This window comes from Leucoraja erinacea, chromosome 20, assembly GCF_028641065.1.
Source record: "Leucoraja erinacea ecotype New England chromosome 20, Leri_hhj_1, whole genome shotgun sequence".
NCBI classification, from domain to species: domain Eukaryota; kingdom Metazoa; phylum Chordata; class Chondrichthyes; order Rajiformes; family Rajidae; genus Leucoraja; species Leucoraja erinaceus.
Window position 1 is genome coordinate 19,160,464 of NC_073396.1, and position 25,533 is coordinate 19,185,996.

Consider the following 25,533-nt stretch of genomic DNA (forward strand, 5'->3'; position numbering starts at 1 on the left):
ATGCAGCATTTTTGCCCCTAATTTTCAAATAAATGAAAGATGTAAAACTTCAGAAAATTCTACGAGAAGCATGATTATCTGAAAAATGACTATACCTGAATTTTCTGCATTGTTCCAAAATAACTAGCACTGTGAACACGGCTAAAGTATTACACCAGCAACTCCCCCAGGCTCATCCTACTCATTGCATTCAGGCAGCGTCCTGGAGAGTCCACGTGTAACTAATTATCAGATAGAGAGAAGATTTCTGCCAGTAATAAGTCCTTTCCTACTGAAGATCAGCTATTGTTTCCCAACTTACTGCAGCTGGGGAAGTATAAGAACAAGAACAGTGGAAAAGTTTTAAAACCAGAGTTTATTTTCCGTACTTTTTCCCATTTCTTGGCTGCTCCAACATCACCAAGCAGAGCATGAAGACAAGACAACAAGGAAATAGGGGTGGGGTGTTCCAAGTGGAAAATGACTGGATTGTAAATGAGTGAGCAGAGGGACTCGGTGCCACACAACTAATACTCGGTTCTGCCCCCACAACTAATGATCTGACATACCGGTGGAGTATACCAATGCTGACAGCCATCAGACTCCCAGTTCACTCAGTGGGCTGGAGACTTCACGCTTGTGAACCGCAGGCTGGTTGAATTAGAAGGCTGTTATTCTGGAACAAACCATTTTCCCAACCGATGGAGAATTTGAGGCTTCATCAGCAGCAGGGAATGATAATGGTGCAGAGAGGAAATCATTCAGGGGAAGAAGCAAGGTCCACAGTTAACAGGCACGGACAATCAAAGTCTGGAGTCAGCTGAAGTAAACGATGCCCGCTCAAGGTAGAGTTGTGCTAACAAGTGGACCAATATCAAATTTGCTCTCCAGTCCAAACTTCCCTGTCACCCAATGAGACTGTTGTTTATGAGCACATCAGATGATTTGTCATAAGCACAAGCATAGCCAGGGAGGGGCGGGCCAATACACCTGTTCAGGCTTTCACATTTAAAACTATACCTTTCAATAAAGATGTTGACCACAAACTTAAGACTACTTTTAAATCACACATACATGTAAAATTACATTGTCTGCTGTCAAAATCATGCTAATCAGAGGATTAAAAAACATATTTGATCCATCACAGCAAGGCACACAAGCACATTAATAGATCACAAACTATGCAATGGCCATAATTATGAAAAGTAATACTCTGCTTTTCAATTTGAAATTAAAGGATATCCCACAAGTTTTCAGAAGGAGAAGGAACCCGAGCTGAGGATTGTGGGATAACCTTGGAGGAGTGTGCAATAGCAGAGCTTCCAGATGGTAAGATCGTCCACAGATGCATTGTGAAACACACAATCATACTGGCAAACACTTCAAAACTGTTGGTCTTAATTTTCAACTGTAAGAATATCCATCGAACAGAACGGTGATCCGTATCCAGCAGTGAAGTTCGATGAGAACCCAGTAATAGAACAGGTTCTGCCCAATCACAACCCTCAACGGCTGAATTCACAAGTAGAAGCAGCAACAGCACGAAAGCCACCGTGTCACCTGAGGGACAAAGCAGACTGATGGTTAGCATTGGCAGGGTGCTGCCTTCCCTGCCTCCAAAGCCAGGCATGGCAGCAGGTGGCTCGGAGCGGAATACAGGCAGTAGATCAAGTCTTTCCCAATGTGCTCCTGCGGCCTTGGCTACTGTGTCCCCCAGTGACTTCTGGAAAACATACCCGTCCGCTGTGACGTTACATTGTACAAACGAGAGATGTACAGATTCGATCAAATCTCTACTGATCTGTTCACTGGTAATTTATAGGAGTAAAACCAGAGGCATGGGGCCGCGGGACAGGGCAAGGAGTGCGACTAGCTGGGGTGCCACAACGTAGGTGATGCCACCATTTTGGGGATAGTACAGCACAGAAACAGGCCCTTTGGCCCACAATCTCTGTGCTAAACATGATGCCAAGACCAACTCTTATCTGCCTGCACATAATCCATATCCCTCTATATTCACATATGGGATAGGATAAACTGAGGTACTATCTGCCTTCGATGTCCCCGAATCATTGAAATCTACTGTTTTAACACTACAATTATTAAACTCTTATTTATGATTAAGCTTCTGCATTGTATGATTTTACTGCACACAAAACATTCACTGTCTCAAGGTACATGACAATCAAAGTAACTGTTGCATCGTTGATATTGGTGAGATCTTGCTGTGTGCAACCAGCTGCTGCATGTCCTGCGACAGTGACATGTATTTAATGAACCCTGAGAGAAAGGACTTGGATGAAACTTCCTTATGGTCATAAAGGACATTGAGCCCAGAGGGAGTGGTAAAAGTGGGTACAATTACAACATTTAAAAGACACGATGACACTGATTGCATGAACAGGAAAGGTTGGTGGGAAACGGGCCGGGCGCATGCAATTGGGGACTTGCTCAGTCAGGTACATTGGATGAAGGGCTGAAGGGCATGTGTCCGTGCTGTATGGCTCAACGACTCTGTTCTCCCAACACCAACCACACCAGGACAATTTATAGCAGCCAACTAACTTACCAATCAGTGCGGCTTTGGGATGTGAGAGGAGAAGGGAGCAACTGGAGGTCACAGGGAGAACATGCAAACAGCAGTGGAGGGAGGCAAGATCAAAGTTGGGTCATTGGAGTTGTGAGGCAGCAGCATCCCCCGCTGTGCCGCTGTCATGCTGCAGTCCCGTTACCCAGGATGGCAAGAGGGGTGGGTGGTAAAGTCCAATGCAGTTAGTACAGTGTGCAATGTTTTAATTATGCCTGGGCATAATTCTTTTATTCATCTACAGCAAGGTTGTGATTTACTGCCCACCCATCACCCAGCTACAGACAGAGTTTGTGAGCAGTCTTTTTGGCCTACTGCAGTATTTTTTATATCCTGTTAAATGGAAATAACTGCTTTAAAAAAATCACGAGACAAAGAATGAACAGAAGGCTCGGATTAGACCTGACAGAGTGGAGAGAAACAGTGACAGTCTTCAGTCTCCTGCTGCCCTCCTCCTGTCAACGACTCAGCTGCACCCAGACTATGCAGGCCAGAAATGCACTGTATTCGCATTTCAATGACCTTGACCTAGTGTTTTACGAAAAAAAGAGCACCAGGTAGTCTGGAGAAAATGCTAAGTCAATTGCCTACAACGTCTGCCACCTGTCCTGTGGTTTAGTGAACAAGAGATGGTCTTGTGGCATCCAGTCAGAGTGGGACTCGCCCACCGTGGACATATGATTCAGCTTCCCGTAATGAGAAATTGTGATATGGACACATTTTTCAGGAATGCAAGCTCCCAGTAATGTGCAGGGAGTTACCTATACTTTAGACTTTGCTGCCTATTTGCCAATGGCACTTACCCCAGAGAAGCCAAATCTACTCAAAGCTTCGGGAGTGTGGAATCTCATCCCTGTAAACAAAGCACAGACTGGTTTACAACTTTTCAATACACCAGAACCAAATTCCAGAAAGTAAAAGCAGATCTAGAACTTTCCGCGGTTTCAATCTTTAATTATTCAGCAGGAACATTACTTGTTTAATGCAGTGCACTTTTAATTGTATAGATTTTGTTTTGCAGATTTTAAACAAAAAAAAACATAGAAGAGCACAGGCTGCTATTGTCGACAATGGGATGGTTTCAGCCCTGGCTCACTGAAGACTGAAGGGCCTGTCCCACTATGGCAACCTAATTTGCGAGTGTAGAAGAGTTTGCGCTCGCCACAAACTCGCAGCATGATTGACACATGGTCTTAGGTCACTGGAACTCTCCTTCATGCTCGAGAGAAGTTTCCGCATACTCGCGGCCTCAGTTTGTTCGAGGATAAAAATTGGTCTGCATGGTTCTTTTGAACTCGTAAAGCAGTGGTAGTGGGGTCGCCATGTAATTATAGGCAGTCGAGGTAGCCATAGGCAATCTCCTTTGCTGACCGGGCATTTTAATTGGCTCATTGGAGGTTTCAGAACCAAGGAAAACCGACCGGTAATGTTAAATGCCCGCTAAACTTTATTAAAAGTTGTCTGGCTTCTTAAAAGTGTCTCCACTCCTTCTTCCCCCTTTCTCCCCCCCTCTCCGCTCTCTAAAGGACTTACCGTACACTGTGCCAGCCGTCTTTTACCTTCCTGTTCATCGCGGGTGTGAATTTCAGACAGCGCTCCTCCGCTTTCCCTGGCCCCCACCTTTGCGATGTGTGTGTGTGTGTGTGTGTGTGTGTGTGTGTGTGTGTGTGTGTGTGTTAGTTAACAAGAGTTTTAATAAGTGTTGTATTTACTATCCACAAGAGACGATTCCTCAGATGGTGAGCATGGTGGCTAATAGGGGAAAATGGTTCTTCAGGAATGATGCCATGAGATTGGACCTAAAAAAATATCTGAATAATAGATGTGACTAAAAGGGTAAGTAAGCGGCTGTGATTTGCCATTCATTAGCACGGGACACATTGCTGAGAAAACAAACAGAAAAAAATGTCCTTGTACCTATATTTATGTTTTACCCAATCCCTAGTATGGAATGTTGGTTGCATATCGTGCTCGAGCCAAACTCCGGAAGAATAAATTAATTGATGAGGGGTTACTACGAGCTGAAGTACTTCACCTGGGTGGAGTTTCAAGCCGGGGAGCGGCCGGTGCCCGTCTGACCCGAACATATTCTGAGCGCTCTTTAGCGTGTTCTGGTGTCTCTTGAACAGCTTGCTCTGGTCACACAGGGAATAAAACAACACATTAGAAAGCGCATTAGATTTTCTTCCAATTCCCAGATAAAAATATGTTGTACTACTCCACCATCAAGTCGAGCACTTACAGAAGAGAAAATGTCAATGATAGTTTCACAAATAAAAGTTTAAAGACTGCCAGTCTATTTACTCGCACCATGAAGTTTATAACTGTTCCATTACTCACTCACCAATCTGTTCCATTATGTTCCGGGTTGAACTGGTGGCAGGTGGATGCTCCATTATTTCTAACCCCTACAAAAACACAAGAATATTTGATTCACTGTGCAAGTTGATCCTCTATATTGTTATATGGAGGAGCATTGGAGGCTCCTACTTTCCCCATTCCTGTCACTTAAGCGAGAGTTAAAGGATAGGTGTAAATGACCTTTATAAATACAGTTTTTAAACCCTGCAAGGCTCAAAGTGTTGATCATGTTATAAATTCTTCATATAAATAATTTGACTAGGTAAAGAATTTAAATATTACCCCTCAAAATTTAAACATAACTTCAGAGCATGAAAATACACACAAAATGCTGGGGTAACTCAGCAGGACAGACAGCATCTCTGGAGAGAAGGAATGGATGAAGAAGGGTCTCAACCTGAAATGTCACCCATTCCTTCTCCCCAGAGAAGCTTCCTGCATTTTATGTCTACCTTCGATTTAAACCAGCAACTGCAGTTCTTTCCTACACATTCAGAGCATGAAAACACCATTGGTTTGAAGTTAGTCATTCTGCTTTCACCATGTAGAGAAATCTTACTGCCCTTATGTCATTTTCATCCATTGCTTGTGAAAATGATACAGATCAGCATTCAACCATCCCCTCAAATATTCTATTACTGATAATGAGCCCAAGCAGTGGAATACTGCACCAAAGTCTTCTAGTTTGCTCACCGTGCTTGTGAACATTTGCAAGTACTATCCAATGATTTCCATTCATTTCTCTTTCCCTACAACCCCTTTCAACACAGCGCTGACCACTGTCAAACAACCATGTCTACCAGTCTCCAGTCTGAGAAAAAGCTATTCCCTATCATTCTTTGCTTTATAATGACTTGCACGTTTAAATTATGCTGGCAGCCCACATTTCTCGTGAGGAACCAGATTTCAAATGTTCACTTAGCACACTTAGACATTGTCTCTTTCTACGGGATTGTCTGCCCAGATCCAAATGATCCCACTATTCTTCCAGGTTCTTTTCTTTTGTTTATAAAATACTTTTGATTTTCCTTTCACTTTACCCATCCATCTTGTCAAACTCTGTCTGCTTCTTCATTTTTCAGTTCCTTGCTATGAAAATGCCAAGTTTAGTGCAGAGTATGGATGGGTGGATGCAAGCTCTCACTCTGACAGACATTAATAATATTGTTACAGCAATGCCAGTTATTGAGAAAGTGTTGAGGTGAAGGATCAACCAGAAACTTGCTGAATAGTGGAGGTGGTTTGAGGAACCTGCTTGGTCCACCCTTTTCCTCATTTAAATGTTCATGGTAAAGAATCCTATAAAAACTCTTTGTAACTACAACTCTCCAACATTTTGGATAGGACAGTCCAAACATGAGGATCCCAATATATCGTAACAAAGAAAAATCTTACTTCTCCTGCACCATGTCTCTGAGGTGCTGCTTGTTCTGAGGGTTCGATCTTGACCTATGCAACATACAAAACTAATGGTAAATAGAACAGCTTAAGCATACCAACCACACATAACTATGGAATACTTGAGTATACATTTCTTGCCATCATGCATAACTCCAGTCATATTCATTCTACAGCCTACTCCATTCAATCCAGTGACTTCTTGTGTTAACCCTTCCTCCACATAAACTACAAACTTGATCATCTGACATACTGATCAGCAATTAACCAACCTACCTCACCTATTAGATCCATGCGGTAGAATCAAAGCACAAGACTGCAGTAAAGGTGTTATTACATGGCTGAAGCTTACAAAGCCGTCCCCCTCCCCCACCTTGGTCAGTCTGATCACCTCTCATTGTTCCTGCTCCCCAAGTACTCCCCACTCATCAGACGGGTTAAACCCACTGTGAGGACAGTTAAAGTCTGGTCAGAGGAAGCGGACTCCACACTTCAGCAGTGTTTTGGAAACACTGACTGGAAGGCGTTTGCAGCCCAGGCCACCCTTGACTCCCACACGGACATTGATTCCTACACATCCTCTGTTCTGGAGTTTATAAACTCCACCATCAATAGTGTCACCTCCCTCAAACGAGTGACCATATTCCCGAATCAGAAGCCATGGATGAACAGCGAGGTCAGGCTACTGCTGAAAGCACGGGACACCGCTTTCAGGTCAGGCGATGCTCGAGCCTACAGTTCATCCAGGGCTCACCTGAAGAGGGGCATCAAGAAGGCCAAGCACTGCCATAAGCTCAGGACTGAGGAGCACTTCAACAACAACTCCGACCCCCGACGGTTATATGTGGCAAGGCATCCAGGCCATCACGGACTATAGACCCACCAACACCACCCCCACATCCAGCGACGCCTCCTTCCTTGAGGAGCTTAACCACTTCTATGGCCGCTTCGACAGGGGGCTGTGCTCCCTGCTGATCACCAACCCCTCACACTCACCCCCTACGTGGCACTGAGTAGGACTAATGTACGTAAGGCTGCTGGCCCTGACGGCATCCCCGGGCGCGTCCTCAGGGCCTGTGCTGCGCAGCTGACAGACGTCTGGACTGACATCTTCAACCTGTCACTTGCCCAAGCAGTTGTCCCCACGTGCCTTAAAACCACCTCCATCGTGCCGGTGCCAAAACACTCCACTGCGGCAAGCCTCAATGACTTCCGCCCAGTTGCACTTACTCCCATCATCACCAAGTGCTTCGAGAGGCTGGTCCTGGCACACCTCAAAGGCTGCCTACCACCCACATTGGATCCCTATCAGTTTGCCTACCGCAAAAACAGGAGTACGGAGGATGCCATCTCAACGGCACTTCACTCCGCCCTCTCCCACCTCGACAACAGAGACACTTACGTAAGAATGCTGTTCATCGATTACCGCTCAGCATTCAACACTATTATATCCTCTAAATTGATCACCAATCTCGGTAACCTGGGCATCGACCCCTCCCTCTGCAACTGGATACTGGACTTTTAACCAACAGATCCCAGTCTGTTAGGTTAGACAAGCACACCTCTTCAACCCTCACCTTGAACACCGGCGTTCCACAGGGCTGTGTGCTGAGCCCCCTCCTCTACTCCCTCTTCACCTACGACAGCACACCTGTACATGGTACTAACACCATCATCAAGTATGCAGATGATACAACGGTGATTGGCCTCATCAGCAACAACGATGAGTCAGCCTATAGGGAGGAGGTCCAGCTCCTAGCAACATGGTGCGCTGACAACAACCTGGCCCTTAACTCCAAGAAGACCAAGGAGCTCATTGTAGACTTCAGGAAGTCTAGGGGCTGCACGCACACCCCCATCCACATCAACAGGACGGAGGTGGAACGTGTTTCCAGCTTCAGGTTCCTGGGGGTCAACATCTCCGATGACCTCTCTTGGACCCACAATACCTCAACTCTGGTCAAGGCTCACCAGCGTCTCTTCTTCCTGAGGAGACTGAAGAAGGTCCATCTGTCTCCTCAGATTCTGGTGAACTTCTACCGCTGCACCATCGAGAGCATCCTTACCAACTGTATCACAGTATGGTATGGCAAATGCTCTGTCTCCGACCGGAAAGCACTGCAGAGGCTGGTGAAAATTGCCCAACGCATCACCGGTTCCTCGCTCCCCTCCATTGAGTCTGTCCAAAGCAAGCGTTGTCTGCGAAGGGCGCTCAGCATCGTCAAGGGCTGCTCTCACACCAACCATGGGCAGTTTACCCTCCTACCATCCGGGAGGCGCTACAGGTCTCTCCGTTGCCGGACCAGCAGGTCCAGGAACAGCTTCTTCCCTGCGGCTGTCACACTGCTCAACAATGTACCTCGGTGACTGCCAATCACCCCCCCCCCCCCCCGGACACTCCTCCCACAGGAAAAACACTATCTGTATGCATGTAAATAGATTCTATGTCGCTCTTCCAGGGAGATGCTAACTGCATTTTGTTGTCTCTGTACTGTACACTGACAATGACAATTAAAGTTGAATCTGAATCTGAATCTGATTTAGCTCATGTGCCCATTTGTCAGACCTATCCAATGATTTTGAATATTGTGTCAGCTTTGGGCACCTTATTACAGGAAAGATGTTGTCAAGCTGGAAAGGATGTGGGAGGAAACTGGAGCACCAGAGGAAATCCACGCGGTTACAATAAGAATGTGCAAATCCACACAGACAGTACCCGAGGTGTGGATTGAACCTGGGTCTTTGGCACTATGAGGCTAAAACATTTTTGATTTGATTTTCACTTGAGCCACCTTTTGTACTTGAATTCTCTCTTCCTCCTTATTTTTCAGTTCTTTACTTTTTCAGCTTGGTTCTCACAAACTTTGCTCCACCTTGCATTTTAATTTCCACTTCTCAGTACTTATTAGTTTAACTTTTAACACTTGTAAAACTATCAGGATAAACCTTAGGAGATTGTGGAGTCTGAGAGGCAACTCCAGTGTTCATAAACATGGAGATCTTCTGAAGGTGCAACATTGCAAAATACGTGGTGAACATACTTGAAAAAGGAAACAGTTCTAGCGTTGTAACTCATGGAAAGAATCTCAAGTCACTTTTGGGTCAGAGAGTTTCCGTGGCCCTTGTTATGAAAATTACAAGTATAGTGCAACATATACATGGGAGGATCCAAGCTCTCGCCCAATTCTGATACCCTGACAGACATTAATTATAATGTTACAGCAATGCCATTGATTTAGAAAAGTGAAGTTGAGATGATGGATCGAATAAAATCTTATTGAATAGTAGAGATAGTTTGAGGGACCTGCTAGTCCACCCATTTCCTAATTGTGGTAAAAAATCCTATAAAAACTCTCATTGTAACTACAACTGCAACATTTTGGATAGGACTCTCCAAAACTGAAGATCCCAATGAACAATCGTTCATGTTCTTATAATAAATAAATATCTTACTTCTCCTGCACCATGTCTCCGAGGAGCTGCTTGCTCTGAGGGTTCGATCTTGACCTAAACAACAATGAAAACTATTTTTTTTAAAACAGCACAAAACATACCAACCTCATGAACTGCGGAGCACTTGTCACTGTGGTTACAAACCTCCAGGTACTTGTCATCAGTTCCATGTTCTGCTTTTTTGTTTGTAAACAAGGAGCAATCTTTTAAGCTAAAACCACTTGTGTATTTCCACCACAGCAATGCCAAATGGAAGGAAATTTTGGAGAGTCAAGAAAACAGCATCCATTCCTATTTGTTCCACTGCCCCCAAACTTAGTGACTTCATTTCACAGGGCAGTTCAGAGTGAATCACATTGGAGACTGGAATCAGCTGTAGGCTAGACCGGGTTCAGGGAGGAGAATTCCTTTCCCGAATAATATCAGTGAACCATGACTGGATGCATTTATATAGCAGATTTACTTAGAATTTAAATTCTCCAGCTATGTGGTGGGATATGAACTTGGTTCTCTGGATCTGGAGCGACAGCCCAGGTACAGCCTTGATCTGTCTGTCCAATGCTGTCTGTACACATACACATTTTCCCTGCAAGCAGATGGGTTTCCTCCAGAGTGGCTAATTAACTTACCAAACTGCACATCTGGAGGAAACCCATCTGCTTGCTGGCCTTATCAACAACATCCAGCCCAAAGAAGATAAATAAAACAATACAGTCATCAAAAAGTTGCTCTCTTTGCAGATCTTATTTCCCATTAAATTGTCAGTCAATGCAAACAATGCAGGTACAGAATGTAACTAATTTATTATTAGCCATTGCATATTCACATTTTTTAAATGATAGTGTTCGTAAATAAAAAGATCACACTAAACATGAGATGCAAATAGAAATTATTTTTAGGAAATTAGGACATGCGGGTGCTGGGTAATATTTCTTTGTGTTCTGACAACAAAGCTGTCTTAGAAATATGAAAAGCAGTGAGGATAGTAATAGGCCACAAAGACATGCATAAACTGATAGAATGGGCACACTAGTTACAATTAAATCATAATGCAGATGTGCAACATTATATATTTTAGCAGGTCAAGTTGGGTTTTTTGTCATATGCACAGGTATGGTACGGTAGTGATGCAAAGAAAATCTTGCAGCAGCATCACAGGCATATCGATTCAGATAAACACACTAAAAACATGAAAAACTGTACATAAATTACACATGCATTCTACAAGATATTTGCATACTTTCTAGCCACAGGCGAGGCCCCAGAGGACTGGAGAGTAGCTAATGTTGTTCCTTTATTTAAGAATGAGAGAATCCAGGGAATTATATGCAGGTGAACCACATGCCAGTGGTAGGGAAGCTGTTGTAGAGGATTCCTTGGGATAGATTTTCTCCCATTTGGAAGAAATGGGTTAATTAAGGACAGTCAGCATCAAAGATTATAGAGCAGAGCAAGATGTGCCACTCTGCGAAAAAAGCGTAGTATGACATGACGCCATTTTAGTGAGCTGCAATTTACAATAATATTAACTAAATATGTGAAGTGATTGATGCTATATAAAACACTGTTCCCTACAACACTGATTACACCAAAGATGATAGAGCGGATCACTCTTTGGAACGGATTACACCAAATATACTAGAGGAGCATTGCCCGCTGCCTCGGGAGCGCCGACCGGGCAGACGCTTGAGGCTCTCCCGCCAGCCGCCTTCATCTGGTATCGGGGGGACCGAGAATCAGTCCTGGATCAACTCAGGAGTGGAGGAAACGTCCTCTTCCCCCAAAGATACTAGAGGAGCCTCTAGTATCTTTGCTTTTCCCTGCGACCTGGTGTAAGAGCAGATTTGATAACTGTGGAGTCCATCCCTGCTACCAAAGATGTTGCGTTTGGCATAAACAAATGGTGGCCCGTGACGTTCCGTTACGTACTACACTTCAATCCATTGGATTTCGGAGGAGTGGTCTATCTTGCTCTGCTCCATAATCTTTAGTCAGCATGGCTTTGTACACAGCAGTTTGTGTCTTATAAACTTGAATTATATTTTTGAAAAGGTGAGGAAGGTGATGGATGAGGGTAAGGCGGTAATTGTTGTCTACATGCATTTTAGGAAGGTTTCGATGCAAGTCTCCCAGAAGATTATATTGCAAGGGATTAACAGTGACGTAGTTGTATGGATTCATAACTGACTTACTGATAGAGGGTTGTGGTGGAAAGACAATATTCAAGCTGGAGGTTTGTGACCAGTGGAGTTCTGCAGGGATCTGTGTTGGGAGCTCTGCTGTTTGTGATATATAAATAACTTGGATATAAACACAGATGGGGTTGTTTAGTAAGTTTACAGATGACACCAAGATAACTGGGATCATGGATTGTAAGGAAGGCTGTTGTATACAGCAGGATAGTGATCAGCTACAGAAATGGCAGACAGAGTTTAGTCTGAGTAAGTGTGAGGTGTTGTACTCTGGGAAGTCAAATGTAAAGGGAAATATATAGAATTAATGGCATGACCCTTAACAGCACGATGTCCGGCAGGTCCAAGTTAATAAATCCCTGAAAGTGACACCACAAGTAGACAGAGTGGTAAAGAAGACATGATGTGTGCTTGCTTTCATAGATTGGGCATCGAGTATAAGAGTCAGGATGCAGCTTTATAGGACTTTGGATAGGGCACATTTGGAGTATTGTGTGCAGTTCTGATCGCCACATTAGAGGAAGAATGTGAAGGCTTTGGAAAGGGTACAGGGGAGGTTTACCAGAATGATGCCTGGATTTGGGGGTATTAGCTACCAGGATTTGGATTGGTTTCTCTGGAACACCAGAGATTGCAGGAAAACCTGATAGAAGTATATAAATTTAGGAGAGACAGATGGGGTGGACAGTCAGAACCTCCCTCCCCCCCCTTCCCCCCGATATATCTGATTGTGAAATACTGCTATTCTGAAAAAGCCTTTTCTCTCTCTCACCCATTAAGGTTTTAAGCATTCCGTACAGGACATTCATTATTGTAAAACGTAAGTTCACTCTTGATCTTAAATAATACTGTGGTATTTTCTTCCAAAACTAGAATCATGACAAAGTTTTAATCACTTCGATTATATCAATTGACCAGCAGAAAGTAGCCAAGAGAGTCAAAGTTGGCAATACGACAGAATGCTTTAACAGATCCTTGCAAGTAGGATAATATAGTCATAAAAATGTAATTACAAATAGATTGGTAACTGAATGGCCACTTAAAAAAGAAACCTATTACTTAAATATTCATAAGATAACAAGGCCATATGTAGCAACTTCTTTAGGAAATACTTTGCTCAAGAAGCCCCTCCTAAATAACAAAAGCAATTATCTGTTGTGAAAGATACTTTGTCACATATATTAAAAATGTTTAGTGTTAATTAAAGGAAAACTGAAAAGTCTGTGGAAACCGTAAGACAGTGTGTCACACAGGAAGATGTGGTTGGACAATGTCCATTCTTTCCAGCCCAATTTCATAATTTAGCACTTGATTTGTACCAAGTACAGTAGAATCCCAATAGTCACACCCTCCCAGACACAAAATGACTTGCTGTCTATTGAACATAAAGAATGGCTAGATAGGCTGGGACATTTTTGTTCGGAGCATAGGAGGGTGAAGGGTAACCTTAACAAAGTGTACAAAATCATTTTCTGTACAAAATCATTAGTGGCCTGGATAAAATGAACACTCACATTCGTCCCCCCCCCCCCCCCCCCCAAGAGTAGAGGATTCTATAACTAGAGTGTCTAGGATGAAGATGAGAGGGGAGAGATTTGAGAGGGTCTTGACACTGATCCACAGATTCAATATGGGTAGATGACTAACGCTTGGGTAAAGAAAGAAGTTTTAAGAACATCTTAAAAAAGAGGAAAAAGACATAGACAAATTCACAGGTGGCAAAAAAGTAAAAATGGCTGCACTAAAATTTACCTGATTGTAGTCTGGCCAAATATCCTGGCTTGGACTTGTTTCACACAAGGCCCCTTCGTGCTGATTCTCAGCATCCTTACAATATAGAAATGTATCTATCGCAGAAGTATCATCTTTCACATGTTTCCTTCGATACTGTTTCTCTGATCTCCGATTTACAGGCTCTCTGCTGCACTCTGAACTAATCTGACGGCCAGCATTTTCCACATTAAGGATCATGCTTGTAGTGTTAGGTTCTCCACTGTAAAATGTTGTTGGCTGCACAATGCATAAACTGGTCAATGACTCCTCTGAGCTAACTGAGCAGGGGTGGCTATCAGATTTTTGGCCTCCAAACAAATCACCTTTCCTCTCAGTCTCAGTAAAATAAATCTGCATGTCACATACTGCCACGTCTTTGCTGGCATTTAGATTTGTTATTGAGGAGTCAGGGACTAGGTCAGGCAATGGTGTTTTATCGTTTTTTGTGACAGTCTTTACCAATCCTGTTCTCAATCTTGTAATAAGAGTAGAGTTCTTATGGTCTCTAATGTCTGATTCACTCAAGCTGGAGTCACTCACGAAAGAGAGGAGACTGATATCACTGCTTGAACTTTCCTCATGTGAAGTAAACCTGCTGTCCTTGCTATTGGTGGGCGATGAACTATTATCATCTATACTGGAAGAATCCTCTCTCTCCATATAATGGCCGAGGCTCAATGGAATTGGTGACCATTTTCTGAGTCTCGGTGATGGAGGAAAAAAACTGTCCATACTTGAGCTTTCTGACTCACTGTCTCCATGGCTGGTCTGAAGTTTATAATTTAATAAACTGAACTCTTCACCACAAAGTTTTCCACAGTCATCTGTGTCTCCACTTTCAAGATATATTGGTCTATCCATGCATAATCTCAAATTTAATTGTGTAGAAATCTCATTAACATTGTGTCCACTGGCTGGCTGAAGTGACTTTGACAATTCAGTGGTCGGCTGGGCTGTAGAATCACTTTGATGTATGGTGCAGGTCCTCAATATCTCCTTGTCTACCTGTCCACTTCTCTGACATCTGATGAACTGTTTACCAGAATATTGCAGATATAGAGGATTGCTGCTTGACTGCAAAATATTAGAACAGGTCATGTCTCTTTCTCTGGTGTCCAGGTTATATGTTTTCTGGAAAAATGAATTAAATTTGTTAAAAAGTGGAAATGTTGCAATTAATCACGTAGCTAAAATTGATGGGTGGTGGAAGAGGGGAAACAATTGAAAACGATTAGCCACACTGTAAGGTCTTCCCCCCCCACCCCCCCACCATAACTCGCTGTTCCCACTCTTGCAATGTCTGCCTCCTAGATGATGACTATTTATAACTGTGCTAAACTAATTATAGGGACATATTTCAATCTTGCCGACATACCACTTACAACTGCCCTTTTCCCAGAGTTTCACAAATGAGAACTAGAATCAGAGGGATTAATGCTAGTTGGGGTTCATCAATTTTTGGAAGCAGTCCACTGCCTTCATCATCTGGGAATATTACTGTAACTGTGCATGTCAGCAAATCATGATAATTTCTCCCCTCCCCTCTCTTCCCTATGCCACACCCGGACTTGCATCCATTTTTCCATTTCCCCTTATTGCTTCCTCTGGGTCTACAATTTGTACCTCTTCTATCTTTATCTCACATCTCTGGTGTTTTCATCTCTGGCCTTTATCCAATCCTCTGCCTATACATCCTCCCTCCCCCTCCCCACCCCAAACTCACCTGTATCAATCTATCACTTGCCAAAGTTTGTCTTACCCCTCCCAGCTTTCTCTCTCTCCACCACAATCAGTCTGAAGAAGGGTCCCAACTGAATACATCACCTATCCATTTTTTCCAGAAATGATGCCGGACAGCGCTTTGTCCTTTGACTCTAAGATCATAATGTCATTGCCCTAACTTCTGTACTGCGATTGAGAATAGCAAAACTTCTTGCCGGGAGCATAAAATTTGTAAACTTAAACAGTTACATCCTCTAAATAGTATGAAATACTTAGCAGGTGTAATTCACAGACTATAGAGAAGTGCAAAATTTAGGTAACAGACTTGTTAGAATCATACAGTACCACTAGTGAGTACCCAGTTGCAGGACACTAAAGTGGAACTGAGCCTTGGCGATCAGGATGAAAAATGTCAAAGTTATTTAAAGAAAGGTAGAAATCTGAAAGGGTTGCATTTTGACTTTTGCAGGATTGGAGCTGAATATTCAAAGATGCAAGGACCCCAACAAAAGTTATTAAGAAGCACAAGTTGAAATCAGATTGATTATGTGTGAAAAGGTTTGGTGGATGACTACAGATCACTTGAAAATTATGGGTCCATAGAAGAGGATGTGACGGAGAAACCTAAAGACATCCGGGTCTCGAAAGTTTGAATGCTTCTGTAAACCATTCAGGATGCAAGACTTGAAATGAGAAATGGAAAAGAAATTGTGTATTCTACAGAAACATACTAACAAAGCAAATTAAGTTGTTGGATATTTCAGGGACACAAGTGCAAGAAACAGTTGGGAATCAGAGGGCATATTTATCACTTCCTAATTAATTTTGGTTCAGAAATATTCCTCAAGGCATAAGCTAGGTTGATTTGTGACCTGATGTTGAAAATGTTTTGGAGGATCTAGACCACTAAGATTCTTTCCAATATTCTTTGACATAATAAATGATTCAAATATAACATTTTAACAGCTACATAATGGTTTAAAATCTAGCTTTGGGGCTTTAGTAATCTGAATCAATACATAAAAAGTCTATTAGTAGAGCAGAATTAACATTTAACACCACCTTTTCTGCCGAATATGAAAACAACTTACATGGATAAGAATCAATTTGCTGTTGGCCACTAATGGAAGGAAAGTTTACAAAGCAAATATCAAGGTAAAAGAGAATTCTAGGCTGTCTTAATAGTTTCAGTTATGTCTAACACTGACAATCATAAGATTTATAAACTACTTATCCCCAATAATTATTCTTTTCTCCTATTATCTAGTAATTACAAAAAAAAGATTAGTTTTGATATATAGTGTGCCATGAACGTTTCTACTTGACGTGAAAAATAATGAATATATTTAAAATAAATGGCAGCAAGAAGAACTTTAAACCATTCCAACTATCTCTGTAGAGAGCTCAGCTGTTCTAAATCATGTTCTTGTCCACAGGGCCAGCAGGACAGCTTGCAAAAATATCAAATGTTAGCAGAGTCAGCTACTTATGAGAAATGTAATTCCAGTTGCACAGCCTTAAGACTACAGCAAACAGAACCTAATTCCTTATGAACCAAATGTTGTGGTTGTTGTTGTAACTAATGTCTTGTAAAGATCTAATTGTTTTGGTCACTGCCTTACTTACGGTACTCAGTCAAGGTTTACCTTCCTCCTAGTTAAATCTGCCTTTTCTCTAACTGAATAGCTGGACCTGTCAGGTAAGCTCTCTTCATCCCAGTAGAGGTGATAGTACTGCTTTTCTGCTCCCTCGCATTGAAGTGCGCCAATTTCCTCGTCATCTTCAAATTCCCAGTCTTCTGTGGCAAAGTGCTCATTTATCAACTCAGCTTTTGGCACTGGCAGTGCCTTAACTTCAACAGCCCTGGCCTGTAATTAGAGTAAGCTCCATTTTTAGAATCAACTCATGCTTACAGTATTTTACTCATATTAGTTAGTTGTTACCTGCTTAACATTTATTTGAATATTCCAATAATTCCTATAAAGTGTCGCTGATTATGTATCGACCTTATAAACAAATTAGATATACCAACACGGTGAATTATTATGAGAGCACATTGGGCCAACGATGAAAGATCGCTTATTGATTTTATACTTAAGTAAATAGATGTAACTAAACAAAAAAAAGTCAGATTGACCACAAGAACAAGGTTAGAAAAAGCAAGAGAACAGCTACTGGGGGATTTGAAGAATTTCCAGCATCTCTATGTAAAAATCAAGAGTACCCTTAAAACTAAACTAAAACTGAAATTCGCACATTTCTTGGAAAATTACCACAGCAACAGATTCCATTTACACAAATATTCTAAGGAACTAACAGTAGCTTGCTGTCTCTTTGTCCTCCTCTCACAAGTGTCAGAAATCAAAGGGAGCCCAGAGAGATCACAATGTAACCAAGGAAAAATGGCTCGGTGGTTGCAGTGTTTTGTAGAAATCCAGGTTCTGTGGTTTCAAGACCATATGCACTTTAGGTGTTTAAGCAGTGCACAGAAACAGTAGCATACACTGAAATAAAATGCAATCCAAGTCAGGCTAAGTGGAGACAAACAATTTAATGACTTGGGGTTGATCACTGATTTATCATCTCATCTGTTTTTACTGATGGAAGCTAAGTACTTGAAGCAAATGAGTTGTGATGTTTTAGACAATATGCAAATTACCAAAGAGGAGGTATTGGTGGTTTTAAAACACATTATGTGGCTAAATCCCCAGGGCCTGACCAAGTGCTTCCCCGGACCTTGTCGGAAGCTAAGGAAGAAAATGTGGACGTCTTGTACAGATATTTGTATCATCTTTAGCCACAGCTGTTTTTCGGGAAGACTGTGTGGTTAATGTTGCATCGTTATTTAAGAAGGGTAGCAAGGACAAGCCAAGTAACCGCAGGCCAGTGAGCCTGACAAGAGAAGTGGGAAAGTTGTTCAAAGGGATTCAGGGACAGGAACTACCAGAATCTGAATAGGCAAGGATGGTTTAGAGATAGTCAGGGACTGATTAGGCACTGTGTGCATGCACCTCTACTTTCTTGGAAGTTTAAAGAGATTTGGTATGTCTCAGAATATTCTAACAATTTTTACAGATAGACTGTAGAAAGTATCCTGAAAGGTTGCATTATGAGCTGGTGTGGAAATTCTCTCACGCAGCAACACAAGAAGCTGCAGAGATATGTGGACTCAGCCTGGTCCATCACAGGCATCCTCTCCATTGATATCATCTACATGAGGCACTGCCTCAAGGCTGCATCTATCATCAAGAGCCATGCCCTCTTCTCACTTCCAACATCGGCCAGGAAACACTGAAGCCTGAAGTACCACATCATCTCGTTCAGGAACAACTACTATACAATCCTAATCCTATCTTGATAACAGAACATTACAGTCCACCACTTGCACTACCCTGGAGTTTTTTTTTTTTAATTGTGTTTTTGCGCCAATGTTTTTTTTTGCACAATCTTTTCTTTTATAAATTGTATGTGTCATTTATGCATAATTGGATTTTTTTTTTTGTGTCTGTGATGCTGCTGCAAGCAAGATTTTATTTGTACCTCATAGTACCTGTGCGTATGACAATAAATTTGACGATTTCCCACATGGTAGGCTAGTCTAGAAGGTTGGATCACGTGGAATCCAAATGAGCTAGCCAACTGGATTCAAATGAGCTAACCAACTGGATTCACCCTGAAGAAGGGTTTCAGCCCGAAACGTTGCCTATTTCCTTCGCTCCATAGATGTTGCTGCACCCGCTGTGTTTCTCCAGCATTTTTGTGTACCAACTGGATTCAAAGTTAGCTTGGAGGAAGGAGTCAAAAGGTAGCAGTACAGGGTTGTTTTCCTGATTGGAGGCCAGTGACCAGTGAAGTGCCACAGGGATCTGTTCTGGGCCCACTGTTATTTGTTATCTATATTAACAAATTGGATGACAAAGTAGGTAACATTTTTTGTAAGTTAGTAGATGACACAAAAATTGGCAGTATAATGGACAATGAGAAAGGACAGCCAAGATTACAACAGGATCTAGATCAGTTGGAAAATTGGGGCAATGGAATTTAACAAGTGTGCAATGTTACACTTTGGTATATCAAACTAGGGCAGGACTTACACAGTGAATGGTGGAGCCCTGGAGACTGTTGTAGAATAGAGAGAAGATAGGGGAGGCTGAATCGTTTTTCTTTGGAGCATAGGAAGCTGAGCTATGACCTTATTGAACTGTATAAAATCATCAGAGGTATGGATAAAGTGAACGCTGATACTTTTTTTTTCCTGGGTAGAGGATTCTAAAACCATAGGCTACAGGTGAGGGGAGAGATTTTAAAGCAACTTCAGAGGCAACTTTTTCCCTCTGGTCCGTATCTGGAGAATGCTATAGAAGAGGAAACAATCACGACTTTCAAAAGCCATTTGGACATAAATGGAAAGGAAGGGTATAAAGGACAATGGGCTAAATGCAGGAAAATAGAATTGACCCAGAATGCCAACTTAGTCCATATGGACAAATTGCGCTGAAGCTAGACACAAAATACTGGAGTAACTCAACAGGACAGGCAGCATCTCTGGAGAGAAGGAATGGGTGACCCTTCAGGTTGATACTGTTCTTCAGACTGAGAGTCAGGGGAGAGGGTAGCTAGAGATATGGAAGGGTACAAAGAGCATGTAAGGCGTGAAAAGGACAGATCAAAGCAGACGATGATCAAGGAAATGCACAATGGTTCATTGTTGACAATGAGATATACAAACAGTAAAATTAATCAGGACAGTGAAACTAGTCAGAGAACTAGGGTGGGGGAGGGACGGAAAGTAAGGGTTATTTGAAGTTAGAGAAATCAATATTCATACCACTGGGTTGTAAGCTGCCCAAGCAAAATATGAGGTGCTGCTCATCCAATTTGCTACTGGCCTCACTCTGACAGTGTAGGAGGCCCAGGACAGAAAGATCAGTGTGGGAATGGAAGGGGGAGTTAAAGTAGTTAGCAACCGGGAGATTGCGTAGGCCCAGGCAGACTGAGCGAAGGGCCTTTTTCCATGCCGTATAGCTCTATATCAGGTAATTCGAGCCTGCCCCATTATTCAACATGATCATGGCTGATCTTTCTTGGCCTCAGCTCCCATTCAGCACCATCTCTCCATTCCCATCCATACCACACTTTCAATACTTATAATGATCCAGCTTCCACCACTCCTCAGGGCAGAGAATTCCAGAGATTCGTCACCCTCTGTGAGATGAATATTTTACACAACTCCGATACTCCTATACCATGGGCTTTTAATTATTGTGCCAGCCTCATATGTGGCAAATGTCTTTTGAAAATCAAAAATAAGATTTCATCTACAGATTCCCTTCCACCAACTCTCCCCGTAATTATTACTGTGAGATTCAAAAATCACAAATGCTCTTGAGACAAATTCAGACAAAGAAGTGTTTTTATTAATAAAAACACTTCTTTGTCTGAATTTCTCTCAAGAGCATTTGTGATTTTTGAATCTCACATTACCTCAAAGGATTGGTGTACATTTGTCAAACATGATTTACCTTTCATAAAACAATGTTGACTAAGTTTAATTATATCTTTAATTATATCCAAAGCAATTTTCTAGCTGTGTAGATCATTGTTTTCTTGTGAGCTCATGTTACTGGCAGAGTGTGTATTACCTACATATCTGTTTCTGAAAGTCCTCTTTTTGAAAGTCTTAATATAAATCATCTCTCTGTATTTGGGAATCTAACATCCAGGTATATCCATTCAAGTTTGTTTTAAATCATTTCTCTTGAGTGAACCAAAATGCCCATGGATAAGTTACCAATTCAAATTCTGTTTCTCACTGGCTTTATTTTATAAATAAATAACTACTTTGAAAGCTATAACTGCCATTTTAAGATCAGAGTGGAAAATCAAGTCATCTGCAGGGATTGTGCAAATCCCTTCTGATGGTTAAGAAACTTCTTCCGGAGATTTTGATAATCCCAACAGGTAACTTTTCAAAGAGCCCTTTGCACACAAGCTTCAAAGTAACCCAAGTCCCTTTTTGTTTAGAATGTAAATTTATAAAGTGAAGAAACTAACCCATCCCCAGTCTCCAACAAAGTTCAGATGGTTTTTAACAGTCAGACAACTACAAAGGATCTAGGTCTTGAAACATTCTCTTGCTGCCTGCCCTCCTGAGTGCTTCCAGCATGAAGAAGGGTTCCAACCCAAAACATCACCCATCCATGTCCTCCAGAAATGCTATTTGACCTGTTGAGTTACTCCAGCAATTTGTGTTTTACTCAAGATTCCATGCGTCTCCTGTGCTTCCAGTATTTTCTGTTTATCAGGTTTCCAAAATCTAGACTTTTGATTTTTGTTTACTATTCATACCAGATAAGCAATCGAATAATTTGTTGAAGATGAAGAAAAGCAAATACATTGAAGCAGATAGTTTGATGCGGAAGTAAAATAGACACAAAAGGTGTCTATTTTATATCTGCAGTGAATCAGCCGGTCTTGATCCACTGCAGATTTCTTACTATCATGACAGGTCCACAGCCAACTCCCTGGCCCAATACTCCTCTTGAATTCCTGGGCAACAAGGACTCGTATGTTAGACTCCTATTTATCAAGCAGCAACATAATTAAAGACTTGCCCACTCTGGCCATTCCTCCTTCTCTTGCTCCCGTCTGGCAGAAGGTACTGAAATTTGAAAGTGCGCCCAATCAGACGCAGGAATAGCTTCTTCCTCTCTGTTGTCAGCTTCTGAATGTTCACCCATAAGCTAGGGTACTATCCGATTCACCTCTATTCCATTGGACATTGGATTTTGTCTATGGAACTAATGTGCTACAATGCTGAGAACTCCATTCTACACTCTGGATCTACCCCTTTGTTCTATCAATGGTTCAATGATGCTTTATTGATGCAAATGCACAGTGAAATTATTTTCATATAAACAGTCCAGTAGAGTATTGACATACTTAAGCACAATCTCCTCTTTAGCAAAGTGTACAGAAATAGTCCGCTGAGTTGGTATACAAAGGGCACCATGTATCGGCGCCATTTTAAAAATTCTTATGAGCAGTGCCCTATCCAGGCAAGCCCCGCGCTGCTGTGGGCCCTCATCCATCATCTTCCTTGGATGTGTAAATCGTCCCATGAACCAATATCCCTCTCCTTACCCACCCCGGAGGAGCGCCTCCTGCTGCGGACATTCAAGGCATGGTAGGTTAGACCATTGTCCCTCTCCTATCGGCCTTGCTCCTCGCCCATCTAGTCCATCGTGGTCGCCAGTTCCATCCTCCTGGTCTCTGGTCTTCAGGGAAGAGCAGGGCCTCCTTGGCAGCTTCTCCCCAAACGACCACAGTTCGCCGGGTCAGTGCATTTGGCAGCAGGGGACGAGCAGGGGCCGACTAAGTGGCTTCCTGCCAACAGGCTGCAGCCCGCTGGGAGCTTCCTCTATCGTACTTCAGTTTGACTTGATTAGATTTATGTACAATATATCTGATCGGTTAGGATAGCATGCAAAACTAAACTTTTCACTGTACCTTGGTACACGTAACAATAGTAAATCTAAACCTATAATTGCGTGACCTGTTGAGCATTTACAGCAATTCTGTTTTTGTTCATATTTTACATGAATGATTGTGAACTGGAAATAACGACTTGGAAATAGCAACAATTGCTAAGAAATAACGTTGTTAGCGCCCTCAAATCGGATTAATGTTCCTTTATCCTAATCTGTACTTGCAATATTTTCAGTATTCTATCCATTCAACTGTTGGTGTCCCATCTTGTGCCATTGCAAAGAACCCACTGGGTGACACCTATTCCAAAATCATAATGTCTGCTACTTTATTTTTCACTTTTCTTCCATACCTCTTCACAGAATTATCAAGTCAGCCAATCTTGATTTGGCCTCTTAAAATTCGACACATTTCTGTCAGTTTAACTATAGATTAAGCAGCAGTGATCAAAATTTGTAAGGTTTGTTCAATGTAATACTTTGAAGGAGGGTGCCGACCCAATATGTCGCTGAGTTACTCCAGCACTTTATGAAGTTGTTCAATGTACTACTCGGTATAAGGATTGAGTTACTAAAACCATACATGGTGACCAATTGAGACCAATGCAATCCATAATATATCAAAACCTTATTTTCACTGGATTTTATTTTCCAGAGTCGGTTGGTGAAAGTGGAAAGTATACTATACAATTTGCAAATAATTTTAAAATGTTTAAAATTCCTTGTTAATTTGGGAGTAAGTCACAATCATGTACTTGATTCAGTTTGAGGGAAGTGCTGAAAATAGAACAGGCTGGATATCTTGGCATGGGCAGAAGAATTCTGGAAGGATTACTTATGGCATAAAATTACTCTTATGAGTCAGGGAGACTTTTCTTTAAATGTCAGTGCAGCTTATTGGAAACGTGTAGAAAGGCAACACAAATGTAAATCAGTTTTTGAAAAGAGTTCTAAAACTTTGAATATTTTGTTATATTACGTAAGAGAAAAATAAGGAATAAACTCTACAACAAAAATGCCGGGATTTCTCTCATATAGAGTTTAGCTTGTCGTAGCTCTAATATATTTTACATACTCAGATCCCCACCAGGAAAGCTAAATTCCGGTGGAATCAATGACTACAGACAGTACACATAGATTACCCTACCAAGATTAATAAATCCAGAAACCAACTCAATTTTCCCAATGCGTTCGTAATACTGCAAATCGTACCAAAGCGCGACTTTGAAGTGGGAGATTTGGTCAATACTCGACGCTCGTTAGACAAAAGCGAACCAATCATTCAAGAGTGTTACATTGCAATTAATGGTCAACGCAAGAACAGGATAAAAGTAACAACATGAAAAGTGCCCATCCCGTCGCATTTTAAATTCACGGATTGAGGGGTTTCCTAATTCCACGGCTTGTTCTGTACAAACCGCCGGCCATGCAAAATGCTGCCCTGGTAGGGGCAGGTTTGGCTGCAGCTCAGAGGGGCGATCCCTCGCGGGCTGCTGTCACGCCACCTCGGGGACCAAGGCGTGAACTCGGTAGGTGTCAACCCCGAGGCCGGATCGAGGAGATCGCCCTGGCCTAGCCCTATACCTGGCTGGCGGGGGCACTCTGCTGGTCAGGCTGCGGCTGCTTCTCCGTCTCAGCGCCCATCACCGCACCCAGCCGCTCCATCGACTTCTCGATGTCCTCCAGTGTCATCTCCATGAAGCGAGCGGCCGGCTGGGCCGAGGCGAACACGGGTGCGGGACTCCGCTCCTTGGCCTTGACCGCGTTCTCGGTCTCATTGTTGGTCTTCCTCAGCGACAGCAGAACGATCACAAAGGCCAGGAAGGTGAGGCAGATGGAGACTAACCACACCTCGTCCATGCCGGCGACTCCGAGCTCGCTCGCTTGCTGCCGCCCTCCACACCGGCACGCGCGCGCTGACTCCGCCCCTCTCTCACCCTCACACCCCGCCCCCCCCCGGCCAACGGCCAACCTTGCGCGCTGCTCGAATGCCGTCATCCAAACGCCGCGCACGCGCGCTTTTACTTGTTTTCCCGCCTACTGGATGCCGCTGTCGACGGATTGTCCACCGTTTTCGACGGGCTGCCTACCGCAGCCGACGGATTAACCCCCGCTTCCTACGGCCTGCCCTCCCCAGCGGCAGACGGAGGCATTGGAAGTCTATGCCGTGGCCCCAATCACCTGTCACAAATTAGAGCCAAATTTGGATGATAAAGACCAGGCGGACTTGATTACCATGGACTTCAATAAGGCGTTCGATTCCGTGCACCACCGGCCGACGTCTTTGATGAAACTTTGCCACATGGGAATTAGAAACAACGCATTAAAGTGGATTGAAAAGTGTGAAAAACTTTTTTTACACAAAGGGTTATGAATCTGGAATTCTCTGCCTCAGAAGGCAGTGGCGGCCAATTTTCTGTGTGCTTTCAAAGAGAGAGTTGGATGGAGCTCTTAAAGCTAGCGGTCAGGAAAAGGCAGGAACAGGGTACTGAGGGTGGATGATTAGCCATGATCACGGTGAATGGCGGTGCTGACTCACTGGGCCGAATGGCCTACTCCTGCATCTATTGTCTATTGAGTC

General features: G+C 42.7%; 1 protein-coding gene across 3 annotated transcripts; it reads right to left on the reverse strand.

Moving 5' to 3' along the window:
* Positions 1–337: 337 nt before the first annotated feature.
* On the reverse strand, positions 338–24,873 carry LOC129706884 (uncharacterized). 3 transcript variants are annotated; one of them, XM_055651495.1, is made up of 9 exons: positions 24,537–24,873; positions 17,112–17,333; positions 13,723–14,874; positions 9,779–9,832; positions 6,323–6,376; positions 4,911–4,974; positions 4,602–4,701; positions 3,370–3,419; positions 338–1,539 (listed from the first exon to the last, which is right to left on the reverse strand). In XM_055651495.1, exons 1-8 carry the CDS (start codon positions 24,810–24,812, stop codon positions 3,386–3,388), a joined length of 1,956 nt encoding a protein of 651 aa, XP_055507470.1. In that variant the 5' UTR covers positions 24,813–24,873; the 3' UTR covers positions 338–1,539; positions 3,370–3,385. The 3 variants fall into 3 exon arrangements, with proteins under 3 accessions (XP_055507470.1, XP_055507471.1, XP_055507472.1); XM_055651496.1 differs by lacking the exon at positions 6,323–6,376; XM_055651497.1 differs by lacking the exons at positions 13,723–14,874; positions 17,112–17,333.
* Positions 24,874–25,533: the final 660 nt, after the last annotated feature.

Coding starts and splice junctions, on each gene's coding strand:
- LOC129706884 (XM_055651495.1), bottom strand. CDS start 24,812: ATGGACGAGGTGTGGTTAGTCTCCATCTGCCTCACCTTCCTGGCCTTT. Junction 17,334..24,536: donor AGAGTGCCCCCGCCAGCCAG/GTATAGGGCTAG, acceptor CTCTAATTACAG/GCCAGGGCTGTTGAAGTTAA. Junction 9,833..13,722: donor TTTGGCCAGACTACAATCAG/GTAAATTTTAGT, acceptor ATTGTTGTTTAG/GTCAAGATCGAACCCTCAGA.